The 15,000-nt window shown below is 38.5% G+C and overlaps 2 protein-coding genes across 4 annotated transcripts in view; one reads left to right on the top strand and one right to left on the bottom strand.

Annotated features, from left to right (window-relative positions):
- The window catches only part of LOC138049459 (transmembrane protein 50B-like), an 8,398-nt gene extending 1,843 nt beyond the window's left edge, over positions 1–6,555 (top strand). Inside the window, exons 3-6 of the mRNA XM_068895742.1 lie at positions 642–709; positions 1,915–2,007; positions 3,393–3,453; positions 4,080–6,555. Of these exons, the coding sequence (XP_068751843.1) occupies positions 642–709; positions 1,915–2,007; positions 3,393–3,453; positions 4,080–4,122 (265 nt within the window). The 3' untranslated portion in view covers positions 4,123–6,555. The remainder of the gene's footprint in view (positions 1–641; positions 710–1,914; positions 2,008–3,392; positions 3,454–4,079) is intronic.
- The window catches only part of LOC138049456 (F-box/WD repeat-containing protein 7-like), an 11,001-nt gene continuing 1,732 nt past the window's right edge, over positions 5,732–15,000 (bottom strand). Inside the window, exons 2-7 of one of the 3 annotated variants that reach the window (XM_068895739.1) lie at positions 14,761–14,982; positions 13,441–13,676; positions 11,258–11,367; positions 10,053–10,202; positions 9,077–9,242; positions 5,732–7,713 (exon numbers count right to left, since the gene is read on the bottom strand). In XM_068895739.1, the coding sequence (XP_068751840.1) occupies positions 7,564–7,713; positions 9,077–9,242; positions 10,053–10,202; positions 11,258–11,367; positions 13,441–13,676; positions 14,761–14,982 (1,034 nt within the window). In that variant the 3' untranslated portion in view covers positions 5,732–7,563. Of the gene's footprint in view, positions 7,714–9,076; positions 9,243–10,052; positions 10,203–11,257; positions 11,368–13,440; positions 13,680–14,760; positions 14,983–15,000 lie in introns of all 3 variants that reach the window. The other 2 variants (XM_068895738.1, XM_068895740.1) reach the window with 2 other exon arrangements.

Genomic DNA, 15,000 nt, shown 5'->3' with positions numbered 1-15,000 from the left:
GATTATCTTTTATACTGAGGGAAGAAAGCAACCTCGTTTTTTCTCAGTCTTTTGTAGGGAACAACTTGCTTTCTATACTCTGCACAACATTAATTTCTATTTCATTCCAAGCTTTCTCAGTATTGTAGTTTATGCAAAATCTTTAGATCTTTGGACAGAAATCACTTAGGATCCCTGTAATGGAAATCTTACAGGAACATTATCATCAACCCTAAGCCTCAGTTTTAATCTTAAAAGATTGGTATAGAATTGACAAAAAGTACTAAAAATAATTAACGCTGTGGAAGTACCCTTTAGGATTCATGCTACTTGCAAAGCATCTTAAGGGCTCTTTTGTGCTATGATGTTTTTTTAATAGTATATATGTTCAAGGATGTAAACTAGGTTTTTCAAGCTACTATGACATTTTATCATAGATTTCATGAGAATTACATTTTGCATTTCATGGCTGTTTTTAGATGTCAGACAAGCCGACATGTGTAAAGGTCACAGCTGAAGTGGGCATCATGGCCACCTTGCTAACCTGACTCTTTTTAGTTTGTGCTAAATTTGAAGAAATTCACGGCATGAGGAAAGTTGGAGTTTTGTTATATGTACATGTAATAAAATTAAAATTGTTTTCTTTCGTGAAATTATTGAAGGGTAAATGCTGTGTCCAATGCCCAGGTCAGAGGAGAAACGTACAATACCGGTTGCATAGGACAGACAGGTATTTGCCTAAGATTTGTACTCAAGTGGGAAATAAAAGTTGAAAGTAATTTGTAAAGAATGTGACTTCAGAACCCATCTTTGTACACAGTGGTATCCCAAGCTTGAACCACATGGCCTGTTTATTTTAAAAGGAAATTTTAAAATGAACACAATAGTGTTAGGAATTACCAAACTGAGCAGAGGCAAAGTTCTGGCTATAAACAAAGCAACAAAAAATAATACTGATATTACACAAAATAGGAAATGACTTAAGAAATAATAAGTTAGACCACAGTTGTTAACATTATATTACCTCCAAAACGTTTTACAGTTAGAAGAAAGTCACTTTGAGTACAATGCTTTTCTCCCTTGCTTTTGCCTTCTCAAAAGTACTTTTTTCCACAATTGCTAGTGCTTATAATCTCGCAATCTGATTGGCTAATTCCCCGTCATCGGCTATGCCTCGTGAGTCCACAACATTTTGACCACTGTGATGACGAATATCGTTGTCAATGAGAGTACAGACAACGCTGAACCACTTTCGATTTTTTAATTTGATAATGAACAGCCTTTATATTCTGGGATTTACAAAATGGTAAGCATTGCCTCAAACAACCTTATCATCTGATGAATGATTATGCGCTTGTAGGAATTTTCATGAATCCACGCAGGGGGCTGCAGGAATCCTACAATAATAAGCCCATTAAACAATGTGGACATTATTTTTGTTAAATGATCATTTACGGGTTGCTTTTTCCAGTTTAATTATTCGCCAAAGCTACTATTAAGCCTGGTTCTCACTATTGACGACAGCAGAAGCTCAAGTATCAAATTCTTTACAAATTGGCCTGCTCTCAACCGGATGGTTTCATACATGTAGCTCAGTTGGTGAGAGCACTGCACCGGCGTCACATAGGACATGTTCAAATCCTGCTTAAGTCACCTGAATTTTTCAGGTGTCTATAAAGAGACAATTGCTTAAATTGTCTAGTTAGTACAATCATTTCTCCAATTCACCTCTAGAGAAACTTTCCTCACTTTCCACCATTGTTCGGAAAACTGTCTTGGAAACCACGTGTTTATCCTTGCAGGAATCCATAGGAATTTGAAGGACTCTTGTAGGAATCTACTACCATATATGGTGAATGGAAATATTCAATAATTTTGTTACGCTTTTTGCAGTATGTCCAATAATAAGTTATTGTTTGATTGTTGTTGTTATAGGTGCCAGGGTGTGGCTTATAATGGGTTTTCTTTTATTGTTTGGTGGCTTAATAGCAGCAAGTTGGATCCTGTTCGGTGCTTATGTTGTTCCAGGTAGGGAATAGAAATAATTACATTCCCATTTACCAAGAAAGAGCATCGTACTAAGCAATGATTCCTTGAAGTTAGGTCACGCTAAATACATGCACAGGCCTGTAGCTACCACTTCAAAATATCAATTGATACTGTAGTGGTATACACCTCCCAAGCTGAGAAATTAACAGACCAAAAACAAACAAACTGACTGACTGAAAGGATAAGGACTACAGGAAGCCATTATTATGGCTTATATCTTTCCCTTAGAGAGACCTTGTAGCTTTCCGGACGTGGTCTGTGAACTTGGAGAACAAAACTGTTACAATAGATAGTCAACAGAAGCAATGCACCTATCCTTGATAAAAAAGAAGCTACAGGTCATAGCTACCAATGGAAGTATCAGTCTGGAATAGCAACAGGATTACTCTTCACTTACGCTAATCAGGGGTTGATAAAACCTGCCATTTATTACCTCTGATTAGAACTGGCAAAAAGCACTATTAATAAATTGGTGTGGTGTATGCCAATGAGAAGTGCAAGTATTTGGGTCTGGTCCTTCATGGCAGTATAATCAGACATTTCAACAATGTAAACGTTTTGCCATTGTTGGAACACAGTGTTACAGAGCAGACGAAACTATTTTTTGTCATGGCAGTTGTTCGATTTGTGGCTTCCTCATTGAACAACGTTTAATTTGGCATTGCTTACCTGAATTAAGTGAAGTAAGATCGTCCAAGTGAGTGTAGTCCTGAGGAGGACTGTTTAGGATTTCACTTTCTCCAACTGATTAATTAAATAATGCATGAGATAATTAACTAATAATGTGTGGCCTCATTTGGGTCACATGGATGCCCCTTGATACATGTACCTGGTAAAGAACAGATCCGAACACGCGTGATTAGATATCCAAACACGTGTGATTGGAAATCAATTTCCAAAAGAGTGTAACCTTTCTTCAAGACTTTGCACGTGGTGAACATCATAATCTCTCACTCCCCGGCTCAAGTAAAGGAAATTTTTTCTTGGACTTTTACTTTTAGGCTTTGAACGTTCGCGCAAAGAAACTTCCTCTTTGCAACTTTTTGGCGGGCGAAACCAGAGAGACCTTCCTGTAGCTGCGTCTTCCATTTCTCAAAATTGCAAATGACTGCTTTTAATTAAAAAGCTGAAGTTGTGAAAAAACGCAACACCTTTCATAACACTGACTAACAACCAGTTTTCTTGTGTTTGAAAACCCTGATGAAACACTCACCCTTGTTTATGAAATATTATGACTGACATTTCGACAACCTGAGAAAGTCAAGTGATTTGTGTAACATCAGTAGATTGTATAAGCACACTATGATATGATAACATGATGCCTGGGTTGAAACCACTTATGATTTGTATTGCTTTCCTTGCAGGCAATCCCCAACCTTGGCCTGGTGTGGCTATCTTCTTGCAGAATGCTTTGATTTTTTTCAGGTGAGTTTTAGTGTACTCTTAATGTAGATGTAGGTGGGGTTGGTTTTGGAGATAAGGTTCAAAACTAACAGGGATCAGTAGTTGTCACAATCCTGTGTTACTGTAATTTTTACAATTTCCGTGGAATCTAATTTTCAAGCGCCAACGGGCAAACTGCATTTTACCTTCCATCAATCAAACTTCCAATGCCAAGTAGAGAGTTGACCCAAACTATTGATGCCAAAATCAATTGATGCATGACATAACCTACCGATCAGAATCTTTGGTTCCCATGGTACATTTGAACTGGGTGCCGATGGAATCTGTACAAATAGTTTTCCTAAGAACCTCTATCTCATAATGGTATTCGAGATGTGAACTAAAGAAAAACTCCAATTCACTTTCTGGAGGCATAGTTGATCTCCTCAGCTATGTTAGAAATTTGATAGATGGAAGCCAAAACCCAGTTTGGCGCTTAGCGCTTGAAGGTGAGATTCCGCAGAATTATGAAAATCACAGTAAAGCCAAGGTGAGTGGTGCTTTTGTTGATGCTCTGATTTTGCTGAACCAAGTTTTTTTTTTGTATCATTGAGTAAATTACAATCCTTTCCCCAAATTAGTGCTCACCAGTGTTTTGTTTTCCGCAGTGCAATTGTCTTCAAGTTTGGTCGCACAGAAGAAAGTTGGTAGGATGAAGCTCAAAAAAGGAATATCAACCATTTCTTTTGTAACAATGGAGCAGAGAAAGTGCTGCAACAATTTTTTTTATATTATTTATTTTGAGGTTAGGGTGATAACAAGAGAGGTCCAAAAGAAAAATATTTGGCCTTGAATGGAATCAAGCTTGGGTTTTTTTGAGATTCAGTGCAACATCCAAAGAATCCCTTCAATGTAATGAAGGTTTTTAAAATAATGTCACTCTATATTGGCAGTCCAAGTATCCTGTCCTTTGCCAATGCAGGTTTGCACATTAAGCTTAACATAAAGAAACAGTGCTAAATCTTGTGGTATACGTATTATAGGGCTTTGCTGTTCATGCAGGACATTATTAAAACGCAAATTTCAAAGAGGAGGCTGGGATGTAATCACTTATCATTGGTTACTATGTGTTGTAACCCTGACCTGCACACAATAACTGGTAATAGTTTTTCACTACATCTGCCCCTGCCTAAGATAACACAGATGGCAGTTGAGGTGTTTTATTAATAATTATGTGCTGCCTTCATATTATTTTACATGTAATTAGGTACATAAATGAAAGTGAAAGATGCAAGGAAAAAATGGGCAACAACAAACAGCCATTTATTTTCAATTTCCATCAACGTTTATTTGATACGCCATCAATTTATATAATTTTGGGAATGCCTTGAAAATATGATAGTAAAAGAGGAATAGGAACGTTCAATGACTAGAAGGCAACATTTTGTCGTCATCTTTTTTATCCACGTGGTTCTTTCCACAGTACCTTGAAATACCATAAAATAGGAACAAAACTCGCTGATTTTTATTATCTGTGAATAACTGAACTGTAAAAATGATAGAAGATTGTTTGAAAATGTTATACTGAGACTATGCTTTTGCTTTTTGAGATTGTGTTAAGCAGTTTGTGGCCAAGTCTCTCACCCTTCTTTTCTGTATTCATTCGTGTCTGACAAATCTTTGTCCCTGTTTGTGATTTTGTGCCTCAAAAATCAATTTCTGACCCAGCACCTATGTCCAGGTTTGACCCTAATTAGATGCACGCCCAATTTTGACATCCAACACAAAGTGTCCCTTTAAGTCTAAGCATTTGCTACCTATTTTCAGCAAAAAGGTAATTGTAAAGGTTAGAGTTATTTTTAAAGAGCAGCATTTGGGGGACACTTTGTGACATAAATTGTCTCTATTCCGAGACACAAGTGATGTTGAAGTTCGCGTGTGTCTAATTAGGGTCTGACCCAGGAAATATAATTTTCTATCAGATACTGTAATGTGTGATTTTCAGAGTAAAAGAAATCGCTGTAAATATTCAAAATTACCCACCTTCAATATTGATTCTGCCTCGTGACTCAAGTTACCCAGAACACCTTGCAAACTCGGTGAACAATACCGATACCACTTTGTGCGCTGGGTTGAGCAAATCGAGATTGCTTTCCCTATACAATATCTACCAATTTACATATTTTTCCCTTTTATGCAGGGTCTTCTAGGTTGCCTCTTCTGGTTTTGGCCTCTGGGCCAAAACCCTGCACGGGCAATAATCTTGAATTACATAAATTGTGTAAGAGATGCATCTTCAAATGACCACAAAAAAAATCAGTTCAATTCCTCAAGTTTTTATTCAGCTGTATTCGTCTTGTCCCCCTTGGGGGAGGTATGCATGTATGTCTTGCTAACTGAGTTTGAGAGCCATACTGTTAAGGTATGCCCTGTAATTTAATGGCCCAAGTTTCAAAACTCGTGCCATAACATTGGGCAGTTGTCCAATACAACCATATAATGAGATTCATGGTACTTGGTGCAAGCATCACAAAGTGACCCACCAACCACAGCCTAGCCAAAATGTAAGACATGAAGTTCTAAGGCTTAAGGAGACGTGTTGTGAAACATTGTGATGTGAATGTACATGTAGAGTACCATCGAATCCAATTATGCATATTGGACTTGTATCATACATAAAGCTGGAAAAAAACAAGCTGTAAACTCACAGTACAGCAAGGCTGCTGCCTAACTGTCACCTGGGGCGCCTTACTTGCAAGCGAAGGAGACCAAATTTCTGAACAAGTAGCCGAACGGGCACTTGACTTATCACAAGGTGATTCAAAAATGCAAAAATGACTCAGGCTACTAACTTTTAATGTTGGAAGCCTGAAGGGCTCCGGAAAAACTTACTTTTTTAGGCAGCAGCCTTGGCAAATCCTAAGAAAATATGAGATATCATTTTATCTTATCATCATGCAACAGAGATAAAGTTTTAAAAAAGTAAGCCATGCTGTAAAGTACATCCTGCTAAACTGGCAAATCAGAGCATGTGTATTTAAAAATCTTAAAGATCTAAACTTCTCTTATTCCAGGCAAAAATACTTTGTTTGGGAAAACAAACTCCATGTCATTTGAATAAACTTTACAATATTGCATGTTCAATAATTTTCTTCATTCGTTTGTCTAACCCTAAAATTAGGGTTAGGGTTAGACTCTCGCAAAATTAAATGAGGGTTAGGACAAATCTCACAATTGCACTGAGTTAATTCTATTGTCGTCCATATGTAACGATTCTAGGGTCACATAGTGAGGTTTGTACCTCATTACTTGCAATCCAGGAGATAAAGTATCATTATGGCTGTTAAATAAAATGCTAGGAGGCTTTTCCTGCCCCCCTACAGCATAAAAAAATTCACAAGAATATTTGTTGTGGAATGAAAGCAGTAGGTATCAGGGGCCGTAGAGTGCATTTGAAAGTGGGAGGGGGGCTAGATTTTGGTATGGATCACTGAAGTGTGAGGGAAGGGGGAGAGAGGTTAGGAACAAAACAAATTTTTTTCACGTTTTGTACCTTTTGAGGACAAATGTTGCAACAAGATCTGTCTAGATGATAAAGTCAAGACCATGGTCAATATAAATTTAAGCCAATTTAGTTGTTAAAGGGGCTCTGTCATGCAAAATGATGTAATTCCATGACATCCAAAATGCCCAAAAAGTTGAATGAAACATTGCAATAACCACTAAAAACTGTTTAAAAACATAAAATAAATACAGCAATAGGAAAGAGAAACATGAATGGACAAGATTGAAACGGATTGCACTTGGGTAATCTATAAAAAAGTCAGCCCAGCGTTTTTTAAGTTTGTGGCAAATTCCCTGGATAAAGGTTGTTTTTGCTCAGAATCATCTTGTTTGTGATGTAACAATAATTTTATCAGTAAAGGAATTCCACATTACCATTTTCAAGTTTTAAACGCGTGATTAACGAAAGATTTCCCCGAACACCCTAAAATAGCATGACATAACCCCTTTAAATTTGGTTGTTTCCAGCCCCTTGAGACAAGGCCATGAAAGAATAGGGTGATGAACAGGCCTTTCCCAATAGTATCATTCATTACTCAACAATATTTTAAGGGACAGAACTGAGACTGGTCTGAGGCAGACATGACTTCAAGTAGCGCTAGCTGGAAACCAGCGATAAACCTTGACAATACCATCTTCTCCAGCAGCAACCACAGCAGGGCCTAATCCATCATCATCAAGAGCAACTGCAGTGATTGGTGATTTGCTCACATGCAACAAACAGTGGGCCTTGGAAAACTGAATAACATGATGCCATCATGACTGTTAATAACTTTTGCACCATCAATTGAAGAAGCATAAGTGTGCCCTACAATGTTTTTACCTCAAATTTTGATGTGCCTTAGTGCAAGAATCAGGCTAAACCTACACAATGACATTCTGATTGACAATAACAGTCCCCACTCCTCCCCCACACAACTGTTGACAATTTAACTCGTTGGGAAAATCCAAGCTCCAGACTGATGGAATTCGAACCCGCGAACCCCTGTGATCTAGTCAGAAGCTCGAAACACTGTGCTGCTGGAGACTCTATGGTGAGCAAGGGTGAAATGTGGGTGTTTGACGCAAGCTGCATCAACCAGCTACAGAGTCAAATAATGACTGACAGCGAAGCTCATGATTGCATTGCGCAGTCACCTTAAAGCACATCTGAGATGCGGCCAACCAACCACCCAAGTAGTCATTAGATCACGGAGGGTAGTGGGTTCAAATTCCATCTGGGACTCGCATTTTTCCGAATTCCCAATGGATTGTATTGTTAACATTGCATTTAATTATGTGTACATCATTTTCACATTCGGTCACTTGGGTGGTTGGTTGGCCGCATGTCAGATACGCTTTAAGGTGACTGAGCGATGCAATTATGAGCTTTGCTGTCAGTTGTTGTTTGACTCTGTAGCTGTGTGATGCAGCTTGAGTCAAAGACCCACATTTCACCCTTGCTCGCCATAGAGTCTCCAGTAGCTCAGTGGTTAGAGCATCCAACTAGATCACAGAGGGCTGTGGGTTCCAATCCCATCTGGGGCTCAGATTTGTCCTAGTTCCCAATTGGTTTAATTGTCAACATGTAATTTAATATGTCAGAAACAGGTTGGTTGGGAATCTTGAATGCCGAAAGTTTCAAAATGTGAGAAATGATAGCTACAGTATGCAGTTTGAGGCAACAGATTATGTGGTATCCTGTGAATCAACCCTTTCCATTACAAGACTGACACTTAAAGAGTTTACTTTGTCTAATGCCAAACTACTGCTCAATGGGGGCCAGTTCATTAGTGAAAAGGTTAACAGAGGGTTAAGCTTGTATAATAAGTTACTCTACAGTCCGCATGTTTTATGAGTCAAATGAGTCAATGAGTCATGAGTCAATGAGACTCACAGTCAATATACATGTAGCAATAATTTGTTGATTAAGCCTACCGGTAAGCCCTCGTTTCAGTGATTAGGCCTAAGCACTCTCTGAAATTTTAGCTTTCATTTTATGGTTTAATTAACTGCACTAACTCGTTGACTCATTGACTCATGACTCATTGACTCATTGACTCATAAATACTTGACACTCAAAATTAACACTGGTACCTATTCAAATACCAATACCTCTTACCTGATCTTCCCATTTGCCATCAACGTGATAGATGTATACTGCACCGGAACGTGTTCCTATGGCAACCAAGGCACCACGCATAGCTAAACACTCTCCTCGTGGCACATTGTTTCCATGCAGCCCATTCAGGGTGATATTGTGCAGAAGGTGACCCTGTTCGTTTTCCCTACAATTGCATCAAGTCAGTGACAACACTGTTAAAGAGGGATGACTGTATTAATTTCAATAACTTTTAAATTAATGTTGTTTTCCTGCATGGATGGATGGATTGCAAAAACAGCCCATAATAGGGACCTTAGATCTGACAACTAGGATGACTATGAGTTCAAGTTTTCCATTCTGAGCATAGGCACTTCAAAAAGTGTCAGCCTCCAAACCTCATGCGCATGCTCACTGCAAAAAAACCCATAATCATAGTCATCCTTGTCCTCCAATCTAAAGCTCCTTAATGTTGAGGGAAAATGTCTCGCTCTTCAACAAAGCTTGGGCAGGGGTTTCAAAAAGTGTTGAATTTGGCAGCGGGTTTGACTTGGGTTACAGACTGATTTCTCAAAATTAATTTTAGGTTTGAAAGAATCTGTCTTAACTCATTGACTCCCAGGGGTTCCCCTGGCCAGTTTCGGCCGGTTTGGACGTCAAAGGGTTAAATTACTCCAAAAAGGAAAGGAAAGGAACTTTAGAACTCTAGTCATCTAGCACTGGAGCACTAATATTGGGGACACTGTAAACTAAAATCACAAATTAACGCAAATCAAATAAAATGTTGGTTTTTGAGGTTGCCAACTATCCTTAGTGAAGTAGGTGATGTTTTCATTGCCTGTCTGCTATTATTGAAGCTTCTGCTGTCAGGGATGGATAAATGTTGATTCAAGACAACAAAACTATAGATTGGACAATGGAAATCTCTTGGAGTTTCATATACTAAGCCGGCTTGATAATCTGTCACATTATTTTGACTGCTGAAAGTGATACTTGCCACACAGAGAGTCCATCATGTTGAGTCAGTATTAAAGCTGATTTTCCCCTCAGGACAGCACCCAAAACTCCAGATACTGTCACTGCAGAAGAACTATCAACTGACACATCTTTTACAGCAACAGATGACAATAGCTTATCACGAACTCTCCTGCAAAACAAATCACAATTTTATGTGTGTTAGAGTAGGATAACAAAAGTTTTTTAAAATTAACCCACTGACACCTCAAATGCCTAACGATGCCCCCTTTTGACAAGTAAAATATTATTTCTGGCATTAGAAAGAGTAAAGTCTGTTAAGTGTCATCCCCAGGGGTCAATGAGTTAATGGATATGACACGTTTTTGACTGCTTAAGGACAGTGCCTACTATTGTTAGCGCGCATACATCTGATATTTTTGCGTGGTTCAAAACTATTCGGAGAAAGTAGAACTTAGCAAGTGCTCTTGGTGTCCAAAGAGAAAATTGGAGGTAACCGCACATTTTCAGAGATTAGAAAGCTTCAATTTGGAAAACAACGCCATACATTGCTTTGTATTTTAAAGCTTTTTATTACAAATTTTGTTGATTAATTATCTTTAAAGAATGCATGGTTACCCCCAATTTTCTTTTTGGATTTCAATAACAGTTGTCAAGATCTGCTTTTCCTGCATATTCAGTAAACCGCGCAAAAATACCTTTGAATCAGTGGCACCGTCTTTAAAGTTTATTTTTTTAACTACTGGTATTTATACTTGCAAAATTTATCCTAAATAAATGAATCCTGTACTGACAAGCACTACATCACTTCTCACAGAACTATACCATATTCAACTAATTAATTCTATGTACCGGTAATATGTTTTCAATGGTTGCAAGATTATTTTCTGAAATGTTGTTTTATCAATGTGCTCAATATTAATTTTTACAGTTAGGGTAGTAAGGAGTCTAGAATGGATTGAGATGATGTCACCCTAACTTGTGTAACATGCGGTTTGGTGATTTTAGTTCACATTTGAATGTAATGGAGACATAAAAACCTGGACTGTAGTCAAACGAGCAACACAAAGCAGGAAGGAGCAAGAAAGCTTTCTCCCTAGTTCTCCTTTCCCCCTCCTCCTTTGTTGGTCTTTTACTTTATTTTCACTCGAAAGTCAAGCCTGGTGGAAAGAAGATTCTAAAATTCACCAAATCACCTGCAACACAGGCTAACGTTACCCCACATACCACAAAAGCATGTCGTTGTTGTCAGTTACACAAAGAAGTAACTCATCTTTCCATAGCCTGACAAATTTCACCCAGTTACCCAGGTTACTTAATTCATAGTAACAGTGGCCCTGAAAAACAAACAATCCCATTGGTTTAAAGACCCAACATCTATTCTTAGCTTTAAGCATAGGAAACATCACACAAGTCACAAAGGTTCGCTCTGCTAGAGCTTATCCTGCAGGTTTCAGTAACATTATCTTTATCTTTTAGCTTTTGCAAGTAATTTCATATTTTCTGTAATTCAAAATATGTATTGAGCATGTAGGCAACATGTTTTGACACTAACTGCCCTCATTAGCCATGCCATTTCCATGTAGTCTGTGCTGGTACCTTTATTTTGGATTTGTCGGGGCAGAGGTGGCGCAGTGGTGGCTCAAGTTAAATTCCCAGACTTTGCATCACAAGTGGGTTGAGTTTGTTAGTTCTTTACTCTGCTCTGAGAGGTTTTTCTCCATGGGGTACTCTGGTTTTCCCCTCTCCTCAAAAACCAACCAACGATTTGACCCGAGTTTACTTGATTGGGTTTAAAGTGGTACTATGATCAAAAAATCATTTCCTTTTATTTCTTCTGATTTTGAAAGCGTGTTCGCTTAACACCTAACTGGCAAAATTTTGAGCTTTGAGTTTTATCCAAAGGCTGTTTATTTTGAGTGTAAGTTTTGGATTTCATGGTCCGCCATTTCTCACGTTCAAAACTGGCCGATTGGACCTCAGAGGGTTGGATCTAGAGAAAATGACGTCATTTACTCACTAGCTTAAAATTTTAGCGTGTAAACGCAATTTATTATATATGCAAAACACGGGTTGAAAAGTCTGAAAGCCCGAAACTCCCGTGCTGCATATTAATTAGGCCGCGTACACACGCATTGCATTCTTAAACTAGTGAGTGTTTGACGTCATTTTCTCCTCGACCCAGCTCTCTCAAGATTTTGAAGTTAGTAATGGGGGACTAATAAATAAGAAAATTCCAGCTAAAATAAACAGGTGTCTTTTTAAAATCAGAACTTAAAACTTGGGTGAGTTAGTGTTTAGTTAACATAGTTTTGAAATCCAAAGAAAAAACAAAATTTTTTTTTTGGTCGTAGTACCACTTTAATTTCTGTAGAGTTTCCCCAATTAGTGCCCTAACACTACTTGGTTGTTCAGGGTTGCCACTCATCAGTAACAAAAAAATTCCCTGACTTCTCCCAGACCTGTAAACAATTTTCACTAACCTTTAATAATTAGGTGAATAATTACATTTGCCTCAGCTTCTTTTGGAAAACCATCAATATTTTTTCTTTCCGTTTTCAATTTCTTTGCACTTTTCACGGGATTTTGTGAGCAAAATCTTGTGAACTGTTTACCAAAAATATAATTCCCTGACTTTTCACTGACTTTGACAAAATTTTAAGCTTTTCCCTGCCTTTTTATAAAATTCCCTGACTTTTCCCTGACCTTGAAATTTTTTTTCCCTGACCCTGGCAACCATGTTGTTATTGTTGCTGAAGCAATAACAATAATAATATTGTTATTGAGAGTACTGAATGAAGCCTTGGATGGGATGCTAGTCCACCGCAAGGTCCCTACCCTGATTATGGTGTCAGTTGTTATTTGTTTGCTAATTAGGTGCAAGTTTTAGTTGATTAACATGGCAAAGTGTCCCCATCAGCCTAAACTTCAATAATTTTACCAGTTTACAGTGGACCAAATGATTGAGGTTGGGGTAGCTTCTTGGTCAGGCTTATGTTTAGTGTTTCAGTTTACTTGAGAATTAAGGTTGGAGGGCCACTTCAGTAATATTAATTGAATGGTAAAGGTACAGCTCCTTTAAGTTAGTTTAAGAGGGTAACATGTCATAGTTAGGCTAGAGTTACACTTGTAGCCCTTGGTGCACATCTTTGACCCCCCCCCCCCCTTCATTTTACGGTTTACGGGTATTCAAAGCTACACTGGTCAGAGGAGAGTCGCGGACTCTTGGTTACATTCATCACACATTAAAACCTGATTATAGGTGGTTTTCACGTTATGTCATTGCTGCCACGTTGGTGGACGAAACCAAAAGATCTCTCATGAATTAGCTCCTCTTGTTCGTCCAACAGCTATTGTACATTACATCATTGTTATGCGTCTCTCTGCTAACAGGGTACATAAAACCAAACCTTCGTAATATCCCAGACAAGCACACAACAGTCGTCTGAGGCAGAGGCTGCAAAATTTGAATGTACAGTGACACAATTGATGCAAGCTGTATGACCATGCAAAGTTACAAGGCAAGAGGGTGATGTTAAAGGATGAAAGGGAGTCAGTAACAGTGTTTTTAGGTCCCAAACTTTCACTAAACAGTCCCTGGAACCTGATACCATTAGATCATGTGGTAAATCTGCACTTGACAGCAACCCTGAAATGAGAAGGAAAATTATAAAGATAATAAAATAAATGAGACTAGTTAGCAGAGAACTAAGGCTGTGGATTTGCATCTCATCATAAGTTGACAAATTTGGTACTGATGATATTGTGAGGGCACACTTTCACTTGTGTGCTTTGTATTTATGCTGTAGGGCTTCATAAGCACTTCAAATTTCATCCACTTTTGGGAAGCAAACAGACAGCAGAATTTCTGAATTCTCATTATTGCACTTTGAGAAAAAGAACACATGATCCAGAATGGCTAAGCCTGACCATGACAAGCAAGGAAGGCACAGTGGTGATACTGGTAGCACTCGCTTCCCACCAATGTGGCCCGGACGAGATTCCCAGACTTGGCATCAAATGAGGGTTGAATTTGTTGGTTCTCTTACTCTGCTCCAAGAGGTTTTTCTCTGAGTGGGTACTAGTTACTGTTTTTCCCTCCCCTGAGAGCGAGCCTTAATAGACTTTATTCATCAAAGGGGGGAAGGCGGAGGGGGCGTCCTATGGCGTTTGAGGTGTGAATGGGTTAAAGAAAGTTCGTCATCAGGAAGAAATAAGCTTCAGTTTATCCAATGAAGCCATTCTGCAGATCAGAGGGGAGGTGTCGTACTGTGTCTGAGAGGGTCAAAAGGGCTAATGTACAGCAGCTGACTAGATTCACCCTCCAAGTGAACGAGTTTTATAGCTCTTTGACGTAACGTGTTAAAATAAATGATTGACTGAATTATTGATTAAAGAGAAAATATATGATGACGATGGAAGAAAACATAACCCATGGTGGGCTCCTGACTGGAACTCATGATAAAGCCATACTATTGTATCAAAATCAAGTTTACAATATAGATTGAAGATTAGGGTAAAACAAGAAGAAAGAGCCACCAAACTCAATCAACACAAAGCTTCATCCAGGCATTGAATCTGGTGGCCACAATGATGGCAAACTAGTGCTTTTGCCATTGAACTAAAGCCACCAAATAGAACATTTGAGCCTTCTTTGCTGAACAACGCAAGAGAAACTCTAAATTTGGAAATTAGCAGCAGGCATAAACATTTTGAAATTGAACAGAGCAGACCTGTACTTTTTCTTAGGGCAATGGAGCTAACGCTGTCACGATGGGCTTGAACAGTTGTTATACAATGAGTGGTCCAGCTGTCCCAAATGCGGATGGTACAATCCTGACCAGATGTTACTACTTGGTCACCAGAAAACTTGACATCCCAAATTGGACCTCGAGAAGAAATAATGTCAAATAATATTATTGTTTGTTCCTGATCATCTTGAAGGGTAAAGCCTGTTTTAAGTGTCACAA

The sequence above is a fragment of the Montipora capricornis genome, chromosome 5 (genome assembly GCF_036669925.1).
Source record: "Montipora capricornis isolate CH-2021 chromosome 5, ASM3666992v2, whole genome shotgun sequence".
NCBI classification, from domain to species: domain Eukaryota; kingdom Metazoa; phylum Cnidaria; class Anthozoa; order Scleractinia; family Acroporidae; genus Montipora; species Montipora capricornis.
Note: the sequence above shows the minus strand (reverse complement) of the source record. Positions and strands in the feature narration are given on the sequence as shown.